The 26,261-nt window shown below is 44.5% G+C and overlaps 1 protein-coding gene across 2 annotated transcripts; it reads left to right on the top strand.

Annotated features, from left to right (window-relative positions):
• LOC129385171 (uncharacterized) lies at nucleotides 1-26,052 on the top strand. Of its 2 annotated transcripts, none has more exons than XM_055071412.2 (7): nucleotides 1-806; nucleotides 2,019-2,167; nucleotides 5,094-5,212; nucleotides 8,497-8,590; nucleotides 16,125-16,235; nucleotides 20,985-21,104; nucleotides 22,859-23,412. In XM_055071412.2, the coding sequence occupies exons 2-7, from the start codon at nucleotides 2,149-2,151 to the stop codon at nucleotides 22,876-22,878; spliced, it is 483 nt and encodes a 160-aa protein (XP_054927387.1). In that variant the 5' UTR covers nucleotides 1-806; nucleotides 2,019-2,148; the 3' UTR covers nucleotides 22,879-23,412. The 2 variants fall into 2 exon arrangements, with proteins under 2 accessions (XP_054927387.1, XP_054927386.1); XM_055071411.2 differs by lacking the exon at nucleotides 22,859-23,412 and adding an exon at nucleotides 23,584-26,052 and having other exon boundaries at nucleotides 16-806.
• Nucleotides 26,053-26,261: the final 209 nt, after the last annotated feature.

A 26,261-nucleotide genomic window follows, 5' to 3' on the forward strand; every position in this document is an offset into this window, starting at 1 on the left:
GACGTTATTCTTTCAAATGGAACATTGGCTCATGTATACAATTCAATAAGTCAACAACCCTCCTTTCAGAAGGTATATATACATAGCGTGACACACATGTCGACAAATACATTTGCAAGATCTTCTAACTACAATATTGAGCCACGCATATTTGACATTAAGAAACAAAGCCCTTGAGCAGGTTCAAGGTCGCTCGCTCACGCCTATCGATCAGAAAAGTCATTAAACGAAAATGTGTTCACACGCAATGCGGAAAACTTTCCGCATGCATGACCGTAATCGAACGAGCGCCCATGACACATAATACCGCGAATCGAGCACTCACTTTCTCCGAACTGGGCACGTGATCACTAGGCTGGTGAGTTTCTGCAAGACCGAAGGAGAGCGACAGAGAGATCGAAATGCCTGAAGAGTTAAAAAAAAAAGGAAAGAAGGAAAAAAGAAACAGAAAGGAAGGACAGCGAAGGAAAGAAACGGAAGAACAACGCCACAGCAGGACGTGTTTGTTCTACACTCGCTTTGGAGCGTGTCCGAGCGAAATCAAGCCGCCGCAGACTGCGTTGCAGCTGCGCCAAGAGCAAACAGAGTAGAGGGGCGAGGTCCTTGCTGTATAGTTGTCACGTCGAGTGGACGGGCTACGCGAGTCGTTTGGCAGCCTTTGTATTTAAAGGCGACCCCGAGCTAACAATGCGGCAGCAGCCAAGGAAGAAACGCCGAACGAGCGGCTCGACAGTCCGGAAGGCTAGAGGCGAGTCGATCGAAGTGAAACGTTCGGTGGCCACCACTGGGCCGCTCTTGCCGCCGAGGTGAGCGTGACGCTGCTAAGAGAAACCACGCCGCGCGTGCACACACCGTGCGTGGCAGGCGTGTCCCGCACAGCGTGTATAGAAGCCGCGCCCTTTCATTTATGGCGCTTAGGCACCCGTGGACATTCTGTGTGCCTATACGCTTGCACGTATACGTTGTGTGCTTTGAGCGCAGCTTCGGATGATGGTCTAAAGCGGCACGCGTGTAACAGACGGGCTACTTTACGTGGCAGACAATGAGGGACGCGGGCTTGCACAGGATCAATTTGGACATTGAAATAACGAGAGGAAGCCGTTGTCGTACCGTCAGAAACGAAAGGTGAAAAAAAAAACGACAGCGTAAATTCTGTCGGAGAAGGGCACGTCGGTGCACTGAGCGAGAACGCTAGCTGATAGACGGGCAGGTTTAGCGAACGCGCGTTTTCACGTTAGCGCCATGTGGCGTAACGTCTCTGCGTCCGGCGGGCGCAGAGAGGTGCAGTGTACATCGTCCATCCGCAGTAATTAAAAACAGGTAGAGCAGCTGTTGGCGACGTTGCTCCCTACGGCGATGTACCTAAGCATCATGTGGCGTGATGTCTGGGTTACTTGACTAAAAGAGAGATGCTAACAGTGCTCTGCCTGAATGTGTTTTAGGAGTTGTTATAGCGGACGCCAAAGATTACCACAATGCCCGTTCATCGTGTCGCTGAAGCTTGCATTAGTCAATCGTCTTTGTGGAGCGCGCACGAGCGTCTGCCTTTTGTTAAACCACTATTTATTGTTGCGGCTTGCGCCGGATGGTGAACAATGATGGTGCACTGTCACCACCACGAAAGTCGTGCGACGGCAGCAGGCCATGTTGTCGCGTTTTACTCTACAAATGTTCCTGATTGCAGCTTTCCACTTTAACGCGCCACGCAGCTGTATTATTTTACTTCACTTATTGACTGTACGGACAGAGAAGGCAGCCGCTTAAGTTATGATAATCTGCGCAACCCTATGACGCAAATTATTCTTAGACCTCATCGGCGCGGCGCTTGCTATACTTAACGGCTCGTCGTCGGACAGATGCCCACAGAGTTCTATATAAGGCGCACATGCTAATGAATCACACTGGCCGGTCAACGGCTCATTAGCGTCAATGTTCTGATGCATCTGCGCAAACTAGCCGGTCAGCCAACTATGGCGACCATTTTGAAACTTGTTCAATTTTTTTTTTCGTTGTTTCAGCGTTATTTTGAACCTAAACAACCTGTTATCTCAAGGGCTGCGACTGAGTACTCTGAGCTATAATGCCTATGAAATAATGACGATGCGAATGACGGTGCTTAATGAAAGCATGTTGCATGGACCATGAGCTATGAATAAAAGAAGAAAAGGTATGTACATCTTTTCACGCGTAGAACTTACACTGATCTAATGCCAACTAAAAAAAGAAAACTGCATTCCTTTGCTAAGTGCTTTTCATTCATTAGATAATAACCGCTTCTATATCGGCGAAATTTCAAGAAATATACTACAAATATAATTGTGAACTACATATAACTTCTAAATTTATATATACCAAAGCTGCTAGCTGGTTACGCTATTGTTCTTTAACGTGACGAAACGTGAATGGCATTTTGAAATGTGGAATTAAAATACATTGTGAGTTCATTCAGTCAGATCACAAAGCCTTGGCCGGCGAGCTGGGCTTTAGCTGTGTGTTCTCGATAATCAATTTTATTCCACCTTTTCGTAGATGGCGCTTTAATTCACGATAGTTGTGTACGAAGGATACGACCGCGCATAAATAATGACTGAACGCTGTCGAGCGCAAACACTAAACGTCTTAAATGCCGGATTTATAAAAGCCGCACAATTATTTGATTAAAAATGTTTTGGACAAAAATTTGTCTGTTGCCTGAATGAGGATTGTTTGCAAATCCCGACATAAAAATTGCCTGCAACTGTTTAAACTGTGAAGTAGCTTTTGATTTCTTATTGAATGCGATAGAGCCATTAGCTGTGTTTATCCTTATTGGGTGCGTAGCTATATTTAGAGTCGTGGCTACCTGAGCGACATCATTAGATACAGTTCCTTGTACTTATATTTATTTAAACGATAAACTATAGTTTTGTCATTATACTTCAAACGCATATTTCCGTAGCCCAGATTGTCGGTCGAACTTTTCAAAATGGTGGAACGACAGAAACTGAACAAATGTGTTCGTGCTGTATGTTCATCAGATGAAACTGAAACAGGTGCTTGACGTTTACAATTGAAAAGATAAATCTTTGAAGTCCGGGCGCAAATTAAAGACGACAGCTTAACGATATTTATCAAAGCTCTTCTTTGGCCTTCGCAGGTTCTCGCTGCGCTTATCGTTCCACCCCTGACAGTGTTTCCGTGGTGCTTGATTAATTGATTAAACGGCTTTTTAAGAAGTGTAATTTACTGCTTTGTGAAGTATGCTCCAAATCGAGAACGGTCACCATTTATTGTTGTTTATAAAATTCATTAATTTGACTGACCACAGCAACACGCATACTTGCGTAAAACAAATGATAAGTATCACGAGCTACGAGAACGATGTTGAAAAAAAAAACTTTAACGCTATTTTATTTTGAGAATGATACTGAACACGGTAGCGCCTCACGCTGTGCAATTAATTAATTATAAAACTGCACTTTGCTGTGAACAGACACGCGCCACAAATGTTTCAACACTGCAAGACGGAAACGGGGAAACAGTGTTGCGCTAGGTAAATGAAAACTGCATTGCAAACTTCGGTGAAACGGCGTCCTTTCGATTGGCAACGTCGTAAGGCACGCAAACAGTCAGAGAAAATAGTGCAACTCTAGTCCTGCATCAGCATCAAACTGCAGGGAAACCCGTCGGCTAATTCGCTCTAACCCTTCCAACACGAGGGCAGAAAGAAAAAAAATCAGGCGAAGGATGCGACGTTTGCAGGTGCGCCCGTTTACTCTAACTTCATCTGTAGTTCAGGCTAACTCAGTTGATACAAAGAATGCCTTGGTCAGGCAGGGATCCCGGCTACAACAAAAGTTCTTTTTTTGAAGTACCTGTGAGGAGAGAGAGGGATAGATAAGTGAAAGGCAAGGAAGTTAATCGCACTTAGCTCGGTTTGCTTCTCGGCGCTGCGGGAAAGGGAAAGGACAGGAAAGAGATTGTGTGTGAGAGAGAGAGAGAGAGAGAGAGAGAGAGAAAGAGAGAGAGGCCGTAAGGAAAAGGCAGGGTGGTTAGCAAGACTGAGCCTGATAGGCTACCCAAGGGAAAGAAAAATCAAGAATTCCTGTTCACTTGAGTTGTCAATGTAATTGTATTATCAGCATCGCGCCACAGACGGTCGCTCACGCCGGTTGACTTCAGAAAACTCAGCAGTACTGTTGTGGCCTTCAGTAGCTGTGATATACAATAGCATGTTCCCCTGTGACATGAGAGGCCTTGTTAAGTGATAATGGTCTCGCGTTTACCTGGTTTGAAGCGCAAGTTGTCTTTGTAGCATTCCGCCATTCACGTGGATAGGAACTTTTCGTTAGTTGTTTTCCCCCAGCAGGTTTCCGTAAAGGTTACTTAGGTAACAGATAATTATACGCTGTAGGTTGCATATTTTGAAAGAATTAAAGCAAGCTAACATGCCTGGATATTATCGGGTTTCCTTGCTTTTGGTCGCGGCGGAGGACAATGGTTAGCACAATGGCAACGCGATGGGAATTTTACGATAGCAGGCTCTTACGTAGCCTTTCTTGACACGTTTATGCACATAAAAAAATGTTTTTCATGTAGTTATATACGCGGCTCAAAAATACAACTTCGACGCGCTGGAACGGACTCGTCTTCGAAAATAAGAGCTAAATAAAAGCAAATATAGGGGATAAATTGAGGGTTTCACGCAGCGCACAAATTTATTCAGGTGTTTAAGAAGCTTTCCCGAACACAGTAAGCACAATGGAGAACAAAATCTGAGAAACCGAGAAAGAAGAAAAAAATACAAGTAAATGAGCAAGCAAAACCTCTACCAAACTACTTGTGCTCTTTGACGTCCTTAGTGTTGTTCTTCAAACCTCAGTCGCGATGTATGCCTCTAACTGCAAAAAAATTTGGTTGATTCCGCTTTTAGAGGAGCTGGCCGTAACACGAAAGTGAAACTTGTATTCCCGCGAGCCGTATAGCGTCTTTGTTGCACATTCACAAATTCAGGTCCACAAATGTGCACAGGATTTATTTAATTACACTTTCGGCTCGAAGGGAGAAGCAATGACATCAAAAAGCAAGCACGCGAGTCATATGCTGCTGCGCAGCGGGAGCGGCACACCGGAGGCTACGAGGCGCCCCAGGTACAGCCACGTGTAATAGCACCTGCAACAGCGGTGCCAGTGATCGAAGGGGCTTCAAGACTGTACGGCTGCGCAGCCACAGGGTAAGTCACACACCTAAACACAGCTTAAATTAGTGGTATTTATTAAACCGCCATTTCACATGTCAAAGCCTCCGCGCAAACCTGGAGCCCCTTCGAACATGAACAAGGGTGTTGCAAGTCATCCTGCACGCGACTGTACATATCCGACGCGATGGTAAGCGCGCGTAGCGAGTGGGCGTTTGTGGCGAAACTGCATCACTCACCTGCCCATACGCGTGTCCGAAGGTGAAGCAGACGCGCGGTGACCATCGGTGACTATTGTAGGGAAAAGCAAGGAATGCGCCATGAACGGCGTCGCCCGTGGACGCCGACTAAGACCGCAAAGAGTCAGTTCCAAGCGCTACCGTCTTTACTACCCTTATAGGCGTCCAGGCTAGCGGCCGTGTTTCTCACAGAATTATTTAGTGACAAAACAAATAATAGTTAACTATCTTCATTGCTATAGGTATGCGTCCCCAAGAACACAGCGCATTTAGTTAAGTAAACTTTTCTAACCTTTCTATGCCTATTTTCCCTAACCATTAGGTAGGCACATAACCATGAGGTAACCCATCAGGTAGGCGCATAACTCCAAACTGATGCCATTCTGTAAATTCATTCCTAGTAGATACGCTTTGCAAACTCACCGGCTACAATTCGTAAATTACAACATGTTCCGTAAAGTAATTAATTCAGAAGATACTTAGTGAACTTTCGTTAATTAGTTGAGTATATGTTTCGATTTCTTGTGCAAGTAATGTTCGCCTCTCGGAATATTCCAGCTCAAGGGCTAGAATTATGTTATCTGCAACAGGAGATTTAAAAAGAAAGAACTGAAAAAAATTATCACCCTGTATATGGGGTTTACACGAAAAAAAAAATCAAGAATAAAAGGAACACAGTGAGCCTATTCTAGAACAAAATAAAAAAAAATATATGAAAAGAAGAGCGCGCGGACACTCACACTTACAAGAGGTAAAAAAAAAAAAAAAGAAACGAAACACAATGTAAGCGAGCCATTGCACAATATCTTCCTAGTATTTCGAGTACATGCCCATACTTATGAAAAAGCTTTTTAGAGTACTGAATGCTATTTTTTAAAGGCCTCTAACTGGCCATGCTCCTAGTATTGTCCCAAAAGACAATGGACGATTTCTCAGAGCTACAAGTTAGAGCACATCTGTTGCCTTTGCTGGGCGTACCTAGGGTAGTCCAACAGCACGTGGGCTATGTCCTCGTTCGTCACTCCGCATGAATATGACGTGGAGCTTGCGCGATTAATTCCATAGAGAAAATGCTTTTTGTATACTTCGCGAAGGCAAAGGCGGTGAAACAGCGCTTCCACACTTCGCGATATTTTACCATATGCACTGAACTTCAGCTCAAGGTGTACGGGATACAAAATAATCTTGTGGACTGTTCATTTTACCATGTCGCAGATAATCTTCTTGTTGAGAGTCCTGGTAATGAGTTTCTAACTTCACGGCTGAACAGCGGAACGTTGTATTCTTCCCTATGTTTGTGCGCACGCTTCGCCGGTTCGTACGATCGTTAATTTCCAGTTAATGCCGCTATGAGCAGGAACCCACTATAATGCAAAATTCGCGGCCGCGAGTTCCCACAACGAGTGCAGCAATGTGCTCGCGGGTTTTGAAATTTAGCTGCGACAGTATGCTGATTTGAGCCCTTCAAATCAATCAATCAATCAATCAATCAATCAATCAATCAATCAATCAATCAATCAATCAATCAATCAATCAATCAATCAATCAATCAATCAATCAATCAATCAATCAATCAATCAATCAATCAATCAATCAATCAATCAATCAATCAATCAATCAATCCCGTGGTTAGCAGGTCAAACGGCTTGTCTTGGTTATTAAATAGTTGGCATTGCACGATAACACCGGCGCAATCCATAATTGGAGCTGACATGGATTTGTGACGGATTAGACTGGGATGATCACACATACAGCGTAATCAAATTCGTTGAAGGTGGGCTCGTCCTGATAACAGTGCACAATATGTACACCATGGACGCTACAACGCAAAGCTATTCCAAACTTTTCTATTCCAATTCTGAAATCAGTCCTCCATCATTGGTGAAAAAATTTTAGGGACACCCCCACTTCGCCTGTCTCTCCGCGACGTCACGAAAACAACAAAGACGCCCCATCTAACATTATGTGTGCACACTGATTATGCATGATTAGACCGAAGGAAAGAAAAATAATTATTTCTGATTTAACGCCTTTTTTTCGCCATAATAGCTGCCATTGATCAAACGTTTTCGGGCTGCGCCCACTTCGCCTGTCTGTCACGCGACGTCACAAAACCGCGAAAACTCACCGCGTCAAAGTGACGTGTACGCGTTAAAGAGGTATTATTATGCCGAACAAAACTGAATTTTTTCTGTATAGCCGGAGACTGCCGCGTTCCGAAAGGAATAGAAGATGGCTGCCCGCCGTTTGCTCTGTCACTAGCTACTCGGAGCTGCCTGCGAGCATGGGTTTATTTGCGTGTAATACACAATTTTTCGCGGCATGTAACGTTACTTAGCCATTTCGGAACGTATACGACATCACTTTGCCAGCTATTATTTGCTGAGGATCCGTTTTAACAGCATTTTTAACGTTCCGTTGCACGCCGCCGCGATTTTTGACCAACCACGGCAAGCTAAGCAAGGGATCAATCACTGACGCAGGCACCACCCTCCTTATTCGGTTATCTACTTTCACTGTGCTGGCTTGGCCCCACCAAAACCCTTTCCACTCGAGCGTGCCGGTCGTCTCTTGAGCAGCCATTCTGATAAGAAAGTCTCCTCAGTGTATACGCAATGCTATTCGCTCTGAAAGCAAGAAAGTGAACTCCTATAAACGAGGAGCGCGTCTGATTGGGCTTTTCAAACAGCGCTGCGGGTTACCGCCCGATGCTTGCGTCGGTGGTTACGTAAATTTGACATCCAGAGACTGGAATAAAACAGACTGGAATAGTTTTACGTTACGGGGCCCCATATCCTGATACCCGAGCGCGATGTAACAGTGCACGATGTGGTTTTAACGTGATTTGTAGCGCGGGACGGCCCCGGAGGCACTGCAACGTCACAGCCCTCGCACCTATGCGTCATTGCAGCAATCGAAAGAGCTAATTCCTTTAGTGTTCCCAGCGACATATTTCAACGTGTCTACTGGGAAGCTGTCACTTGACTTTGACAGTCAACGTCCCACAGTTTCTTCGCATATATTTTCACTATTTTCACCATGTGCATAGTGTATACACCGGTACTCTGCTCACCCTCCTAGGTGGCGTTTATGGCGCTGTTGCTGCGGGCGGCCTGCGCAAGCCTCTCACTTTTCCTCTGCTGCGCGGTCCCCTTGGCGCTGTCTCCTTCGAAATGTAAGTGGGCGCAGGATACTTCAAGGATCGCAGTACAAGCATATTACCCCAGGGTAAACTTACCGAGGGCGAACTGAATCCCGCAAATGATAGTGCGTTACCAGCCAGCAGCTCGTTCAGGGATAAAGGTAAAAAGTGGAGCGCCAGAGTCACTCATTTCTAACTCGACAAAGCATACTGCAGCTTATACCGTCACCTGTACGAAGTTTGCCGCCCTCTGCCATTTAACTCTGTAATGCCCAAAGATGTACACATCTAGGATAGTTAGAAGAACGTCCTCACCCTTATTTCTAGCCGTAGAGAGCACATTTGTATATATATAAAAAAGAACAGCAATGAGATTTTATTTCAGCTATAAGTTCTTTGTACATTAATTAATTGGTAGTTGGTTGAAACGCGACTGAAAAACTCTCTCCAGCATATCAGAAACGCTATTATGGACTACGTGTTAATTTCTCGTACCCAAGTCAAACTCTTTAAGTTGTGCAGGCGGCGCGAAGTAGCCACCGCGGCCACGATCCATTGACGCCGATCAGCCGCGGTGCCGATGGCTCCAGGGGGCGCTAGTAAAACACGGCCGCTCGGGCCGGGTGCGCTAGCGTGTTTTGTTGTTCTTCTTCTGAGTGGTTGTGGCATATACCAACAGTGGGGGATTAGCCATGAATCGGCTTGTTAAACTAGGTGTACAAGAACAAGAGAATAAACAATTTGAAAGTTGGAGCTTAGAAAGTAAATTTTCTTTTGTGACGGAAAAAAAGCAATAAGAAGAACACCCTTAATAAAGAAGAAACTAATAATAGATAAAAAGATAGATAAATAAATATATGTATAAATAAATGTATAAATAAATAAATAAATAAATAAATAAATAAAAGAAAACTACGGTGAGGAGGGGAGGGGGCAGGACCAGTCTAAGAAGGTAGTCGATTAGTTTCAATCAGGTAATTTTACATTGCCATGTAAACATTTTTGTGGTGCAACCCAATAATGGAGGCTCAGAAATCATAGGCACAGATAAATGTAGGCGAACATTGCGAAGCGGGCTTGCCAGTAACTTTTGTTTTTCTTATAACAGAAAAACGCCTACAAGAACGCGAGAAATGGTCTACTGTCTCCGCTTCGCCACAGAATGATCATAATGGTGAGGGGACCTGACCAGACCTGCGTAGATAGAAGTTTAGCGTAGGTATACGGCAGCTCAGCTTCGTGATGGACACTTAAATTTCTCTTGTTTTCCAAACATCAATGTGCCAAGGATGTAGAAAATATCAATAATCCATAGAGTTAGTTACTGCGGAGCCTGACATTGCCTGCATAATGGCACTCTTGTGAAATCTAGCAGCAGTGGCATGAGAAATCAAAGGACAATACGGGAGAATCAGGCCACTTATCGATGCCTTGGCATAAGAATCTTCAATTTAATTTATAATTAGTCCTTTATGGCGAGGCAGTCAAACGCACTTTTCAAGTACCCACGTACCAATGAATGAAACTTCCTCATTACGCGAGAATCACGAGAAGCAGTAAGGGATGAGCACAATAATAATGAATCAGTGACCATCACGGCTGACGTAATTGATGTGCTGAATTTGCATAGAGCCAGCACCCATGCCATGAATTCGGCTAAAAAGATAGGTATAAAATATGGCAACCGAAGAGAAAATGCCCAATCAAGAATCGGCGAAAATATACCTACAGCTGACTTTTCTTCCTATTCCGAAGCATTTGTCCCAATTACAGTGTTTGTTTGAAGGTTCTGCAGATGATCTTGTAATAGACCGCCTAGAATACGATGTGGAAGTAATTCTGCATCATTGAGAAAAATGTCATCAAGTTGAATATCCATGATAGGTGCTTTGTCGGGAATTGGAAGGACATCGTTTATGCGCACGTCTAAAGGGTCAAGTAATTTTTGCGCGAATGTAATTTTCGGAGTATGTAATGACGGCCAGATGACATCAAAAAACAACAAAGGCTGCGAAATAAATATCGTTTGAGAACGTCGCAGTAGTGATTCATAACTTCTCAAGAACGTCTGCACTGTCAAAAGGCGGAACCTGCACGAAAGAGGAAGAAGATGGGATTCTAAATAAAGAACACAATTTGCAACAAATTTAGGAAGCTCTCAACATAAACGTAATGCTTCTCTTTCTGAGAGGATCAGAAGGCTGGCGCTCCAGAGAAGAGCACGCAACCAAATTCTAATAGAGGACGAGCGTACATACCCTATGTCATTAGGAGTGTATCTCTTCTCAATCCTATTCAACGACTGCTCGGCCTACACACTATGCCGATTGCACGGCTACCTTTTCCAGTCACATGATCTATGTGTGCGCGGCAGTTGAGAGAGGCTCTATATATCATTCCAAGGTATTTAACAGGCTCTACCTGTGGTATGTCTTGAAGGTGGCAAGACAATGAGATGTGCACTGCGTCATGTATCGGAAAGACGAGAATGACACATTTGCTGGCATTGACTAAAAACTGATGAACATTTGACCACCTCTCCAGGGTACAAAGGTAAGTTTGCAGTCGTTGGTATAGCGTGTGGATGTCGTTTGCAGATGCGAAAAACGCGATATCGTCTGCATAAACAAAAGCAGTTACTTCCTCATGATGGGGAAGTGTTCTCATGGGAAAATTAAAGAAAGCATCGGGGAAAGGACTGAGCCTGGCGGTACTCCTCTCGTTTGTTTATACATAGAGGAAGAAAAGCCGCTTTCGTAGCAATAGAATTCTCTTTCGCCTAAAGATGAGTGAATCCACGCTGCTATATACCCAGGAACACCACAATATGTTAGCCGATATATCAATACAGTGTGCTCCACGGTATCGTATGCTTTAGCGATATCGAGCGTCACTAAGGCCGCGTATTGCTTATGAGGTCTAGCGAGTCGTTTTCGGCTTTCTAAATCGACGTGGGCATGTCAGATGGAGCAGCAGGCACTGAAACCAATCTGACAGGTACAAAGAATTGAATTATCATAAGCAAATTTTATGATACGAAGGTAGCCTCTCAATTAATTTTACTACGTTGGACGTAAGCGTAATGGCCTAATGTTCTCCAATGTACACCCTCCGCCTTGTTTCTTAAGCATCATTATTACTTTGGCGAGCGTCAACTGCAAATGAATACTAGCATATTTTATTGAATAATTTACCAGGTCTAAAAGGACTTGAGGCGATTCCTGTAACGATATCTTTAACATTGCATTTGCGACTCCGTCAGGGCCAGGGGCTGTATTCGGCAAGCATAGTGCAGTCTGATTTAGCTCAGACAGTGAAATTGACGTGAAGCAATCCCAAAGTTCTACTGAATAGCCGGAAGCCGGGCTGCAAATCTATTTTCTAAATCTTTGGAGGCGCTCATTTCTTGCGGGGTAAAATTGATCTAGGCTAATGCTAAGGGCGTTGGTAGCACCTTTCTAGCACGGAGAAATCCGAATAGAGCACGCTTGTATTGGTATTTCGATAGCTAATCGTAATGCCTGATATCATATTAATCTTTGGCGCGATTAACAGCACACCTATATACACCAGCACGAAACCGATAATTTTTCCGGTTTGTCGGGCATTGAATATGAAAAAACATTTTTCAAGCAGCTTCTTTTTCTATTGTCACGCGTACACTCATCATTCCACCAACGACAAGCAGTGCCTTTAGCCAAAGGGACGACAAATTCAGCTTGCTTCCGGGAACCATCTAGAACCGAACAAATGGCTGAAGCGATCTCCTTATCATTGGCATTGGCAAGTTTCGAAACGACTAAACGCAATGAAGCCTTAAATATATTGTGGTTCACAAATGTTCATGCCTGTAATCTAAAGATGTTCTTGGACAAATGATTTCTAATGACACAGGAAGACGATCACTGTTGGTTGCTGAGTGAGCCGCTGACCACGACGAAACGTTGATGCCAGCGCTACAAAAATGTTAAATCTATAACACCGAACCCAAGTGACCTCTAGCAAATGTTAGGTGTCCTGTGTTCCACTCCCATAGTCGCTTACTACATAAGTCTGTTTTTAGATCCCACGACACGTGATGCGAATTAAAGTCCCCTGCAAACAAAATTTCTTTTCTACAAGCAGCCACACCCCTATCAAGCTGACACGTACTTTGCACATCGTTGGGGAAATAAGTATTTATAATTGAAAATGAATTATACTCTGGGAGTCCTATACGGAACAAAAGAGGTCAAACTTTTATTTCTGACGGACACCTACCCACAAACGTGGCAATACCTTTAGTCGGAATCCTCGCGTTATTTGCAAGGTGGTTGCAACGGTAAATATCAATGATCGCTGCTGTGGAGAGCTTGTACAGTGTCTCAGTTTGACTTCAGCGGCAGTCTACGTCCCGAGCGAGATCCTTGGTGCACGCAATGTGAGGTGGGATAAAATCACTTACTGTGGTGGAAGCGAATGAAGTGCATTTCAGTAGTTTTTCAACACAAGTCTGGTTTGGTGACCGACACTCTATACGTCCCCGTCCGAACGCTCACACGTCACTCATGTTTTGGAAGTGGTTGGACATGGTCTTAAGTTCCTTCCGGACAGCTTGTGGGTTGGTGAGCCTGATGGAACCTCCATTGGTAGGGGAGGAGGAAAGAGAAAAGTAGAAGGCAGGGAGGTTAACCAGAATAACGTCCGGTTGGCTACCCTACACCGGGGGAATGGGAAAGGGGAAAACAAAGATCACATTGGTAGGCACAAGCGCAACAGGAATGGTGCTGACGCCATTGCGAAAAATTAAATCTAGAGGCAATTCATTCGGTGGCAGGGGTGCTGACCGGGCGGATCGCGCCTGGCCAGGAGAATTGTTCGACATCCGCCCAAGACGGCTAATGCAAGGAATGCTAATAAATCATGGACTAAAGGAAGGTTAGTGAGAAACCTAAAATCACCGTATACTCAGCCAAAACACCCTTTCAGGTCAACGAAACGCTTTCGAAACTGCTTCAATCCGCCAGCTGTTCCCGACTGTACTTCCGGATGATCGTGAGCCGTCGTCTTCATGACCGGCGCTGGGGGCAATAATAGCGCTAATAACACTAGGCATTACACTAGGCATTACAGAGTTAAGCCACGGACAAAAGGGTCCGTGGAGACAGCACCAGGTTTCCATGCACGCAATAAACAAAAAATAGATTCTGGGGTATTACGTGCCAAAACCATAATTTGATTATGAGGCATGCCACAGTGAGGGACTCCGGATTAATTTGGACCACCTGGGGTTCTTTAACGTGCACCTAAATCTAAGTACACGGACGTTTTCGCATTTCGCCCCCATTGAAATGAGGCCGCCGCGGTCGGGATTTCGATCCTACGCCATCTGGCTTTAGTGCAAGGCTATAGCCACTACGTCACCATGGTGGGTTTTCGTGCGCGCACACGAATGCAGTGGTTTGTATACGAGAGGAGTGTGTGGGAGGCATATATACCGTTAGCATTTAATGTCAGGAAGGAATGCGTCCACTCTATGATGCAGAAGCGTTTCGGAGAGGCTTAGCACTCAATATCACGAGTGTCTCCTAGTCATACTAACGCAGTCGAAATATTTAGCTCATATATTTTCCATTGTACCCTGCCTCTATACTGCATGCCCCGATGAAGACGTCTTCGTGCGAAAGGGGCCCTTGTAGTCTGCTCATTCAGATAACAGTCATTTGCCATGGTTAGTAAAGAAACAGATTCTCAATTACTCTACGTCTCCTGTTCTGTGTTCAGCTATTAGGCCGCGGAATCACGTGACATGGGTTTCGTTACACCTGAGCAGCTTTTAGCGAATGAGGCCATTGTTATTATCGACATTGCCGTTTTATGTCCAATGAACCTGGGCTTGACAGTTGTATTGTCAGACGCTATGTGAAAACGTCACGGCGGCAGCAGGTAAGACTTACGGTTTTTGCTTTCTTCTTCCATGCGACTGCATCGGAAGCACAATAGTTGTACTTTTCTTCTTTACACGAACCTTAGTTATTCATTATAATTTGCCATCCCGATGAGTAATCTTTACTGATAATATTGTAGGCAAATCGACTGTTTGGAATTTTCGTATATTGCACGAAAAAAATAAATAGATAACGTTGAAAACAATACGAATTTGCGAGTTGAAAATAAACTGTGAGTGATTGGAACAGAGCGCAGTAGTTTTGAGGCAGCCTCTCTTCGAAAACAAACCTCTCTCACGGCTCCGTGATTGCGTGGATATGAAGATGCCCGTTGTTATAAGTGAAGGATTGTTGATTTCACTAAGTTGATGGTTGGACTTTAACTTTGCATACGGTTTCAATGTTTTAAGTGATTATTTTAATTTCTTGCCCCATATGGATGTAGGCACTTTCGTATTTCTAAATGTCACACGAGGTGGAGCGCGTCACGCACCCCATGTGCCACAATTCAACGAACCATCTCGTCTGCACACTATTATGTCGCGTAAAATAGGGATAACATGTATCATTAGAGAGGATGTATACGAAGGAGAAGAGAAGGGGTTCGCAACGAAGACTACAATGCTGTAAAAATATTTTGATCAAAGGCGACTTTCATCGCAGCAGCCGCATCTAGTGTTGCGTGTGGCTCGGTCTATAGCAGCGCGAGTCACTTGAATGTGAAATGAAATTGCGCTGCACAAGAATGGCGAATCATAGGGGTTTCAACTTACGCATGATAGCAGCGCACGGCAAAACAAAGTAACAGAAAAAAAAAAGAAAATGCTGAGTTGTCCGTAATCGAGAGTAGATGTAAGCGTGAAATGGCTACCGGCAAAACAGATTGCTTGGAGATGATACTAGCCACAATCTTAAAATGGGTGTAGTGCATGTTCGCAATGGCACACCCCACAACACCACAACGCACCACACCGCACTACGCCATACTCTGCACTGGTTCATATGGACGCAATAGTTCCCTGTCACAGACGGAACATCATTACAAGTCTCGGCTCGGTCAAACAGCCATCCGCGGCGTGCCGGCGCTGCCTGCGCAGTGGTTCTCACGGACTGCTGGCGTTGAAAAGAGCGCAGGCAACCCTGTCTCAGCGCCAGAAGACGACAGTCAAGTGTATAGCGCCCTGTATCTGTCTTTTGAACGACCGCCCATTGGAAATGACAAATAAAACTTCAGCGTACTAGAAGTTACAGCTTGGGTGACAGTGAAAACAAAGATTAGGAAGGACTCGGAAGTAATATTTTTGTAACTTGTTCAGGCAGTAACTAGCGTATGTAATGCGGTCCTGTACAAAGGGGTGGGGGCCAAAGACCGAGTCTTTTAAGGATTTGACTGGTTGACCGGTTGTTCTCCTTCCATTCGCAGTTGGAGTGCGCGGATAAGGGCTCAGGATTTTTGCTCAATGTCTCTTGAAGGAGGCCGACAACAGGAGCTAAATCCATTCCATGCTAAAAAGTCTGGACAAGGCCTGCCCACTCTTTTTTTTTTGCCGTGCACTTCTAGCATGTCCATTGGGCCTTGAAACGATAGCTCCTGTGTGTTCGTGCTGAAGCGTTTTAAAATAAAATTTCGCACTCTGCAGATGCCGGGAGCATGACAGCGCGAACGCTTTACAATGGCAGCGTTCACCGTGAGAAGAGGCAGCTCTCGGAAATCGTGTACGCCCTGACTTCGGGAGCCAGGCTCATCATTGGTGCGTTGTTATTTTCTTATATAGGCATATGCGTATATGACACGTTCTTTATTACTCAATCAGTTGGTCAGCACAGGTCTGTACGGACCATTGGGCTAGTTGGTTCAACTTGCTCAAGGTGGCAGCTACGCAAAGCACTTCTACAGAGGCGCATGCGCAATCAGCTCTTTGGGGAGCAAGTCGCTGAGAGCACTGGCCAATGCAACTTTAATTTCTCCCCGAGTACAAGCAAGCCATAACAATGACCGATCAAAAAGGGGCCTGAGCGCCTTTCTCGTGAGATAATGAGATTTAATTGAAACAGGAGTTGTTTGCATACCTGTAGGCCTGACATGTGACAGCGCCGATGCAGAGTGGCAGGCGAAGAGACGCACGCAAAAGTACGCAGACCCACAACCGATGCTAAGACGTCAATACTACCTAGAGCATAGTTGGAAGTGCACACCTGTCAGCGTTAAAGTATTATGCTTCTTTGTCTATGCGCAACGTATACGAACGAACATCTTGACGCCAGACCGCGATTTTGCTACCCCTTTATCGCCACTTGACAGGGCCGCTGGTTTTAGGCAATGGAATGCTCCAAGTAGAGTCTGCCACCGCGGAGGACCCCTCGTAGCTGCCGCTTTGCTTTTTTTCTGCATTGTGCAAATTCTACTCCTTGTATGCCGTACCATGATTATACACCGCTCCAGAGTGCGCTGGTTCCATCTGGTCAGTGGTCCGGATAACTTGATTCGGAGCAAGCGTTACGTGATAGGCAAGCTTTCGTTACAGGCGCGCTTTACGTTGCATGGCAAAAAGGGCCACTGCTGCTTGCGACAGGCCACGCATGGCAACAAGGCGCATCGCATAACTTCGCAGTTGCACGGCTACCAACGTTCTTCTAGCGTACAGTGGCTTCGCGAAAGTCATCGCAGAGCGAGAGGGCAAAGGAGCTGCAGTGGCGCTGATAGGCCCACGCGCAGGGCAGACAGTCTCGAAACAGACGCCTGTACGGAGACGGCGCAAAGAGAGAGAGAATGAAGAGGAAAGGCAGGGAGGTTAACCAGATATGAGTCTCTGGTTTGCTACCCTACACTGTCTGCATTGAGCGTATAGCCTCGTTCAGGCGCCATATTCCCAATCGTGCGCGCAAAATAGGGCATCAAAAGCAAGATCATTCATAAAAATAATGATACCTAAAATGTGTCGCGTACATTCTGAATCACTTGTGATTGGAACTGCGCTGCAAGATTGCATAATATGTGTAAAGCGTATTGAGTAAAACGAATTTGAAGGTATAGACTGCTGGGTGTTTGCTGTAGCTGTCAGTATGTCGAAATTTAGCCGGTTCACTTCTTTCTTTATTCTTGACAATGCTTTTCATCAGGCACATTTTTCAAGTAGCTGGATCAATGCTTTCCAAGCACGTTAGGCGTCTTATAGTTGATGTTCCTAGATGTGACATTCCTGTAGAGTTCTCGCACAAGGTCGACTACCGTAAACTGGACAAAACTCACTGAAAGCTTTAAAAGTCATAATACGTTCTGCAGATGTAAGCTTTTCATAATTCTGAAGGCGCAAGAAATGTAGCAGAACTGACGTTCTGACGGACAGAATTACTTGGCACCTGTAGAGAGCTTACTGCCCGCTTATTAGAGGTACATGCCCATACGCTATACTAAATGCTCCACACAGGTGTGCTGGACGCTGCACATGAACACGCAGGGCATATTACAATATATTTTGGCCAGTCAAGGCGTACCTAAAGGATACGCTTGTCATCCGTACCGCTCCTCCCCCAAAATCTTTCTATTTCCATCTTTCTATCTTTTCGTTTGCGAGCGCTCTCTCTTTGCAATCAAAAGGGTGCTTTCTCGTGGCGGCTTTTATTTTCACTAAAGCAACATACACTTTGACACGAACAGACACAAGTAATAAGAGCAAGCAACTGAAGATCAGATAAAGGTGGACGATATATTGTTTCTGGGGCCATTTGATTCGCTAGTTTCATTTCAGTCTGAAGCGTCGCGTTAAGTTTGAGTGTCGACGAATCCACGAGGTTTCTCATTAGAGGCTTGTCCTTTTCTATCGCACATTTTCCTTTTTTTTGGACAGGGCTAAAGTTCCGCATCTGGAGCTGAGTGCCTATCGGATGCATCGCGAAAGCTAACTCGGCGCCCTATCGTCAGCGGTGCTCTTACAAGTCGGCGGCGCTGTATAGGAGCACAGGCTTTTAACTCTGCCCTCCCTCTTCCAGACTACGTGTTTCTTGGAAACCACTTTCGCAAGGATGTGGTAATCAGATGCGCCTAGTGCATTAGAAATGCCGTCGGCAGCCGTAAGGCACTGGCTCAAAGGCGCTCCCTTTTTAAGTCTGGAGTCTTTCACCGAGGCTGTGTTAACATTGTTACTCAAATCTGGTATGTTCAACTACGGCTACATGTAAGTTTGAGGTTCGCCTCGGGATGAAGACACCGCGTTAACGCTGGGCAGTACATGTGTACGTCGTCACAGCTTATGTTTGCAGAACATTGTCTTTTCCTGCAAGAAAAGGTGCATTTCAGGAATTTGGTTCTTTAGCTTTATATGTTTTCTTCATGGATGGGAGGGGTTCGGTAATGCGGGTGAGGATTCATCCAGGTATAAGGTTGTCCGGCGTTCAGCTAAAACAACATTCTATATTTTCTTAATATTCTTAATTATTGTGAGCGCAGTCCGTAATACAGCTGACCATCGCATTAACTAAAGTGCTTGGAGATATTGCTGCTTATTGAAAGGCCGTTAATGCTCATGGGCATTAACGGTCCATGAGCATTAAATATCCAGAACAGAAGAGTTTCTGCTAAAAAAAGAAAAAGAAAAAGATAATGCTGCAGAAATGCTTAAGCATTCTTGGCTCGGCTGCTACTTGGTTTTTGCTTACCAAGCTAGTTTTTGCATGGCTATCCATCGCTACCAATAATCTGCTATTACACTATTATAACGATTACATGAGCTGACTTGAGCAATATGTAATTATTTTGCAGATATATTGTATCAACTGAGCCGAAAAGCCGTCACAACCGTTTTTTCTTTTGCCACACCACAACTCTTTTTTATTTTCCTTCTCTTATTTTTTGTTGATGTTATGTTGATGTTATGCTATCTGCTTGCGGCAGGTAGCAGAATTGTTGTCCTTGAACTTGATTACTCCAAGAGGTGGACATTACTAGCGCGAAAAATTTAGACATGTATTTAACGAATTAGCAATAATTCATTAATTAACGGTTTAATTAATCACACTGCGGCACATATATCAATTTACGAATTGTAGCCTATGAGCTTGCAAGACTTGAAATGAAACTCCAGGATGACACCTGGAGTTTCGAGATAGTTTCGAGATATTATTTCCCAAATATGGGACGAAATACATGGGTGTTGCAGTTACCTTTGTGCTACATTGCATAAAAAAGTGGTTTCTTAAGAGAGTAAGTGGTACGACAGTGCATCTTTAGCGCAAGTTTGACGGCACATATGTTGTAAATGGTGTCATCGAGACAATTTTCAAATAAGTATGCCTTGCAGTCTCATCCGCTAGAATTTGTAAATTACAATATGTACCATAGGTACCTAGTTAAAGACTAAATTAGTGAATTTTTGTTAATTAGTCGATCATACAGTTCAACTTATTGCTGCAATCGTTTCTCTTGTTGCTATTTTTGCCTTAATTATATATATATATATTTTTCTGTACTGCTTCGTTATAGCATGTATATTAGTGTGAATTGTTACTTTTTGTTAACTGTACTAAACAAATACATACTGACATATTTTGTAAACAGTATATCATAAGAACTTTATATACTGAGTTTCCGTAATCATGACCTTATGCTCTTCTTAAAATTTATGTATGTAAGCTTTTTGATTTTCGTTTTGTTCTCGCGCGAATACCTTGCCATCTTATTATTATTATTATTATTGTTATTACTACTTCACTTCCAATTGACACTTGCTGTGTTCGGTTCAGTTTTCCTTGCTTTCGTGTGTTTACACTCCCATCAGTAGTTGCAGATATATGCTACTAACGTGTATTCTTTATTGGCAGGAAATCCGCCGCACTAAAGTTACCTTACTTCTAAAGAATTCTAAGTTTTGCATGCTCACCTTTATTGCATAGGTAATAATGAATCAAGCAACCAGAAATTGAGCATATACCTTCGAACTCTCCCACTACAAGCCGTTATTAAACATTGTCAAATCATGAACATCGCTGGAAGCTATGCAACTCGGCGAACTAAAGAAACAAAAAACGAAAGGCGAAGAGAAGCAGATATTTCACACTCTTCTATGATATGTACGGCTCTCGGGCACCATGCCTATGATATAGTTGCTTCTGCGAAGAAACCTGGGCCTTTTACATCGGTGAAGATTATACTCCTCTACGTGCGCTGTCCCATTCCAAGACACTTTCTTTTCTATACATCAGTGCACGTTGTATGCCAAAGGGCTACCATTATTTACAAGGTCAATCAATCAATCAATCAATCAATCAATCAATCAATCAATCAATCAATCAATCAATCAATCAATCAATCAATCAATCAATCAATCAATCAATCAATCAATCAATCAATCAATCAATCTTAAATACATTTATCTAAGACGTTCACATGGCTCGGTTAAGGTAAGTACTTCTATATATAAGTACATCAGTTTAATCACATGCTCTATGTTTGTGCTACGAAACATTATGCTGACACCTTGTTCCGATCACTTTTCTGTGCCAAGGAGCTGGCGTGGGATTGTTGCAGTCCATTGGCAGAATAGGAAAGGACGTGGTCGGTGAATCGGACGGCGGTCTTTTAGGCCTGCTGAGTTCGCTCTTCACTGGCGTTAACGTCAGCTTAGGTGAGTGGCTTTCTCGTGCTGCACTCTGAGAAACACCACTTGGTCAGCGTTAAACAATACACAGAGCAATGGAAAAACGCTCCTTTGTGTTGGAGGCCTCGTTCTGTGCATTTTTACTTATAATCCGAAGTTACTATTGTGCCAAAACTTCGCTTGTAGGAGAACTTTGATTCCCACTTTGGCAATGATTCTTCTAAATATTTCCTATTCTCATTTGTCAATCTTTGCAAGTACTTTGTAAGCACAAAAACAGCCCCAAAACCTCATTGAAACTCGCCCTTTTGTTTGCTTGGATTACTCGTTTCACCCGCCACCTACCTTTCCCTTTATTTTCCACTTCCCCTTTCCCCTGTGAAGAGTAGCAGGCTACAGACACGCTTTGCAGGCCGACCACTCCTCCTTTCTCTTCATTAAAATCTACTCCTCCTCCACTGTTTCTCATAGAGTTCGTACATGGGCGAGTCGGTGACTGCAAGCGACAAAATCAGCCTTCGAACAACTTCGGAATTTGGAGAGCGGACATTTTTGTTGCTCGTGCGTCCGTTCTCCGTGTTTCGTTGTCGTTCATGGTGTTTCTGTGATATCACCAGCCGCGGCTTCGCAGTGGTTGTGCTGTTCTCCTGCTGAGCTCGAAGTGATGGGTTCGACTCCCGGCCCGAATGGCTACAATCCTGTTGGGGCGGAATAAAGAAAAAAAAAAAAGCGCTCGTGTGCTGTCCCTCAGGTGCACGTTAAAGAAGTTAATGCTGCTAGAAATTAATTAGAAGTCTTCCCCTACGGCGTCTTCCAGAGCCCGTGTGTTGCTTTGAAATGTTAAACATCCAATTTTTTTTATATCTAGATGGTCGTTTCTTGAGGAAATTGAACTCCGCAATATTTTCGAGAGCGCCGTATTTTGGAAGGGTGCATTTTGCACTCTGTGAACAAATAAGACGAATGCTTTCTGAAGATTTCAACAAGGTGACGCATTGTGTTTTGTCAGGCAATACGGAATGCGGCGACGTTATTGTGAAGCATTTGACGCTGTGTACGTACATGCCTTCGCAACAGTGTCGTTGTGGGAATTACACCATTTCTGTCGACAGTCTAGGATGCTTAGATCGAAGTCGTCATTTTGAAACATGAAAGTGTACTGAAACATAATATGAGGTTATTTACAACTTAGCAACGAAATTGAGCTTTGAGGCAAGGCTACTGCGCTTTCGTCTTTGAGTTTCGACCATGGTACGCTGTGCTGTATTGAAGATGCCGGTACGCTGAAGGATGCATTTATAACTCTTGAAACTTATGCTAATCAGTTCTGCAGTACACCTCCGAGACCCTCAGGCTGACGTAGTTATACTTCTCTATAGGAAACAGGCGTATTGCTTGATGTGAGAAAACTACTTTGAAGGGTTGTATACATTTTTTGATCTGTGCTTAAGTTCCCCGAAGCATTTTTTGAGAAAGAGGGATGACAATTTCCTACCGTCATATTTGCAGCGCTGTTAGCATGTATACATTAGTAGAAAGCTGGTGTACCGAGGGTTACATGATGCATAGAAAGCCCCAGGAGATATGCAGCTGATATAAAAGTTTTCTTGACGTAGAAGTGACGAAAATTTATTTTTGTGGTGGCTTAGGCATCTAGAAAGGGTTCATTGTTGATGTATGAAAGAATGGTAAGTGCCCCGCCCTAAATGACACTGTTTTGTCTAATGCTCTGCAAACAGATTCACAGAAAATTTCGTTTTTCTCTCTTTTCGTGGCTTCAGGGTTCCGAAAGCTACTGTGAAGAGCTGTGCAAACATTCACCCACAGCGATGGACCTGATAGCTTGAAGGCCAAAAAGTTATAACAAAACAATAGAGGAAGGAAAATATTACAAAGCGTGAGATGATACTACTGTATGTGGAAGAGGCTGTTCCTGAGCTAGTTGGTTCATTTTGGCTTGTTCCGTAGAGACGTACGTACGGCTGCCTAAACCTAACATACTAATCAGTCTTGAACGGGAAAATTGGCATCCGCTTGATTGCAGCACTACTCTACAAAGGAAACCCACACGGGTTTCTGAAAAGGAAAGCATCGCAGTTGAGGAAAAAAAGAGGAAACTAGTCAGTTTTCAATCGTGTTCTGTTTCTTGATGTTGTTCTTGCTGCATTATGCTGTTTGAACCAAGTCAGTACTATATGATTTAGTAGGATATCCGCCCTAGAGCACTCTCTTACCACTTGGTGACCAAGAACGCAGTGCATATTACGTAGCGACGAACACGCATGGTTACAATGGTGTTCTTTATGCCTGTAATTAAAATTTCTCACAAACTGTTCATGGCTGAAGTCACTTTTTTCTTACAATCTGCTCATAGATGTTGTGAGGACATTTTACCGATCGATAATAAACAGCCACATGGCTCAGAAGTCGCAGTTTGCCATCAAATAGGGTGTTACCCACTGTTAGATAAATAAATATTTTTCGATGTCACTTTTTGACGTTCCAGACCTCGTAAGGAACGTTTTACTGGCTGTGCTCGGAACGAAGGACATTCTTCTGGGCACGCCTTCAAAGGACGAGCTGACCGCGGCGGCAGATCCTTTGGTCGACCACAACTCGTAGAGAGCATGGCGCTGCTGATGGAACGCCGGATGACGCGTACGCGGAAGACGCTCGTCTCTGGCAGCCCAAAACATGGCTTGCGTGCATTGTGTTTTATCCACCACTCTGCGGAGCCTATATGGAAGACACCAGCCATAGCTTTTGGTTTACAAGGAAGGCGTTCGAGCCCTTCAGGTCGCATGAAAGCTGAAACGCTTCTTTCTAGGCATCATTATGCAAGAAAAGGTGAGGCGTGCAGACAGGACACAAGAGAAGAGAAGTGGACAACACGAACGCCGACTATCAACGCGCCTCACCTTTTCTTGCATAATGAATCCTTACCAACTAGCTCAGCTTTCTGTCGTTGTAAGCTTCATTTCTAGGCATGTAGCCAAAATAAAAGCAATGATTTCTTTTTGTTAGCGACACCTTGTTGGTTTACATTCAAAATGCGATGTAACGAAGTATGTTATAACGAACTAATCAATATCACGAAGTGATTGTAATTTCCATAAATTGTTTTTAAAAACAAACGCACTTCAACTCTCCTTCCAAGGGAGCAAACATATTATTTCAGTGGTTGTAATAAACATGCAATAGTTCAGAATGAGAATATACTGAATTTCACGCTGTTTACGTATTGAGGGACACTACGTCCTCGTCTTCAATCCCGCGCAGTCCATTTTTTCCCTCGCAGTATGAACCAACTTGCGCAACAACAAGTCCTATTGATTACGCTAAAGTCTGGAGGCCCTCGACGTTGCTATACCCCGTTCCATACAGAGCAGTCAGCGCTGCGGAATCTGCGAAAGAATTTCGGCCAAGAAAAGCTGTCACTCCGTGCATTCCGCCCATGCTTCGCTGCGAGCCAACATCGTTTGCTCGCGCGAGCAGGCACGTAAGGCTCCTCGCGACGGGCTGCAAATAAGCAACCCGAAAAAAAAAACAAAAAACAAAAATAAAAATGATCTAAAAGGACGCATTAGCAGTCGTATACCGCAGTGTGTTTGTTTCTGAGGATTTAAACTTGTCTCATTCAATACTGAGCCTATATAAAAAATAGTTGCGCACAACTGCGGTCACAAAACATCGAACTATCTCCAATTGCGAACTAAGCCAGTGCAAGAAGTCTCTCTAACCTCCACAGCGTTGACGGCTATGCGTGGAACGGAGTATCGTCTGATGTAGCATTTCAAAACTTCCACGAGCTGTCGACCACCTGGCAACGCGCCAAACCGGACGCGCTGCCGCGTTGGCAGCGCGCGCACTGCAACCGGCCGCTGCCGTCTCGCACACCACGCTCCCGACGCCGCCGATTACCGCATTCGCTTGCGCTCCGTGGACGCAGCGTTGGTCGAAAGTCGGGTCAGTCGGGACCCTACAAGCCGCCACGAAGCGGGGACAGCGCGCGGCTCGCGCTGTGCGCGGGTTCTCGTACGCAATTCTTCAACATAATTATTTTCACTCTTGTCGCGGCCGCGATAAACTGCCATACACGTGCAGTCAACGAGCTTTCTCCGCATGCACTGAGGCCGTTTTCATGACAAGGCATTTCGTTTTCCATTCTGTTTACCTTTCCTCATCATCTCAGGCGAAGCCGCGCCGTCGTTATCGCCTTGATCTGGTGTTTGGTGCGAAGGATAAGAATGGCAAACGGAATCGATCGTTAAATATAGTACAAGCCCCGGGAATCGACCACTCCGCGCAACGGGAGATAAAGAAAGAAGGAGAATGAAGTGGAACGTTACAAATGCAGGCCCCGCTAGTGTTCCCGGTCACAGTTCTGCCACTCTACTTATCAGCTTTCGTGAAGCCTCCGACATTACGCGCAATGCCCGCCGCGTAATGCCAGCGACGAGCATGGTACGAAATCGAAGCGCTCCGTCGGCATGCTAAGCACTGATAAGAGCTGTTACAGCGCTACATGGGCGTGCGTGATGGCAGCAAAGATGGATTAACGTCGACAGCTGCAGCTGTCACCTCGTTCACGATTACGCGACATAGAACAACCTCTCGCGGCCGCTTTTGGCGGTGCGCTTGGTGCTTTTGCATCGTTTTACCTCGTTATAAAGTAATGCGGTGGCATACGAACATGTGAGCGCAATTTACTTCTCTACGCCCCTCCCTCTTAAAAAGAAAAAAAAAAGACGAAGATAAAGAACCGGATAAATTGCTGACGTGACTTATATGAAAAAGAGCCTTGAGCTGTGCGAAACGTGCCCATTAGGCTGCGAATTGTCCTCTGCTTGGGATACTTGAACCATGTCATGTTATTCTCAGTTTCCCCTTTTTGTGTGCTTTTTTTTTGCACCTTCATCACCTATGTGCTGCCCGTACATTCCATGCTTCCGAATAACATGTTTCAGTAGCGTTCGCCCTGTATCGTTTTTTCCTCGTCCGCCTACATCAATAACCGCAGAAAACCACTTACTAAAAGAAAATCACCCCTATTATGACTTCCGCTCATTTCAGACCAAGCACGCAACCAACCAAACAAGCAAGGAAGCAAAGAAGCAATAAACGAGTGTCACAGATCTAACAAGAGTACAGGAGATGCAGTTCACATGAATGAGAGGCCAAGAA

The sequence above is a fragment of the Dermacentor andersoni genome, chromosome 5 (genome assembly GCF_023375885.2).
Source record: "Dermacentor andersoni chromosome 5, qqDerAnde1_hic_scaffold, whole genome shotgun sequence".
Lineage (NCBI taxonomy): Eukaryota > Metazoa > Arthropoda > Arachnida > Ixodida > Ixodidae > Dermacentor > Dermacentor andersoni.

Bases quoted from the DNA above. Each gene is read 5' to 3' on its own strand.
- LOC129385171 (XM_055071411.2), top strand. The intron at 8,591-16,124 runs GTAAGTGGGCGC...CGCACTCTGCAG, and splicing joins GGCGCTGTCTCCTTCGAAAT to ATGCCGGGAGCATGACAGCG. The intron at 21,105-23,583 runs GTGAGTGGCTTT...TTGACGTTCCAG, and splicing joins TGGCGTTAACGTCAGCTTAG to ACCTCGTAAGGAACGTTTTA.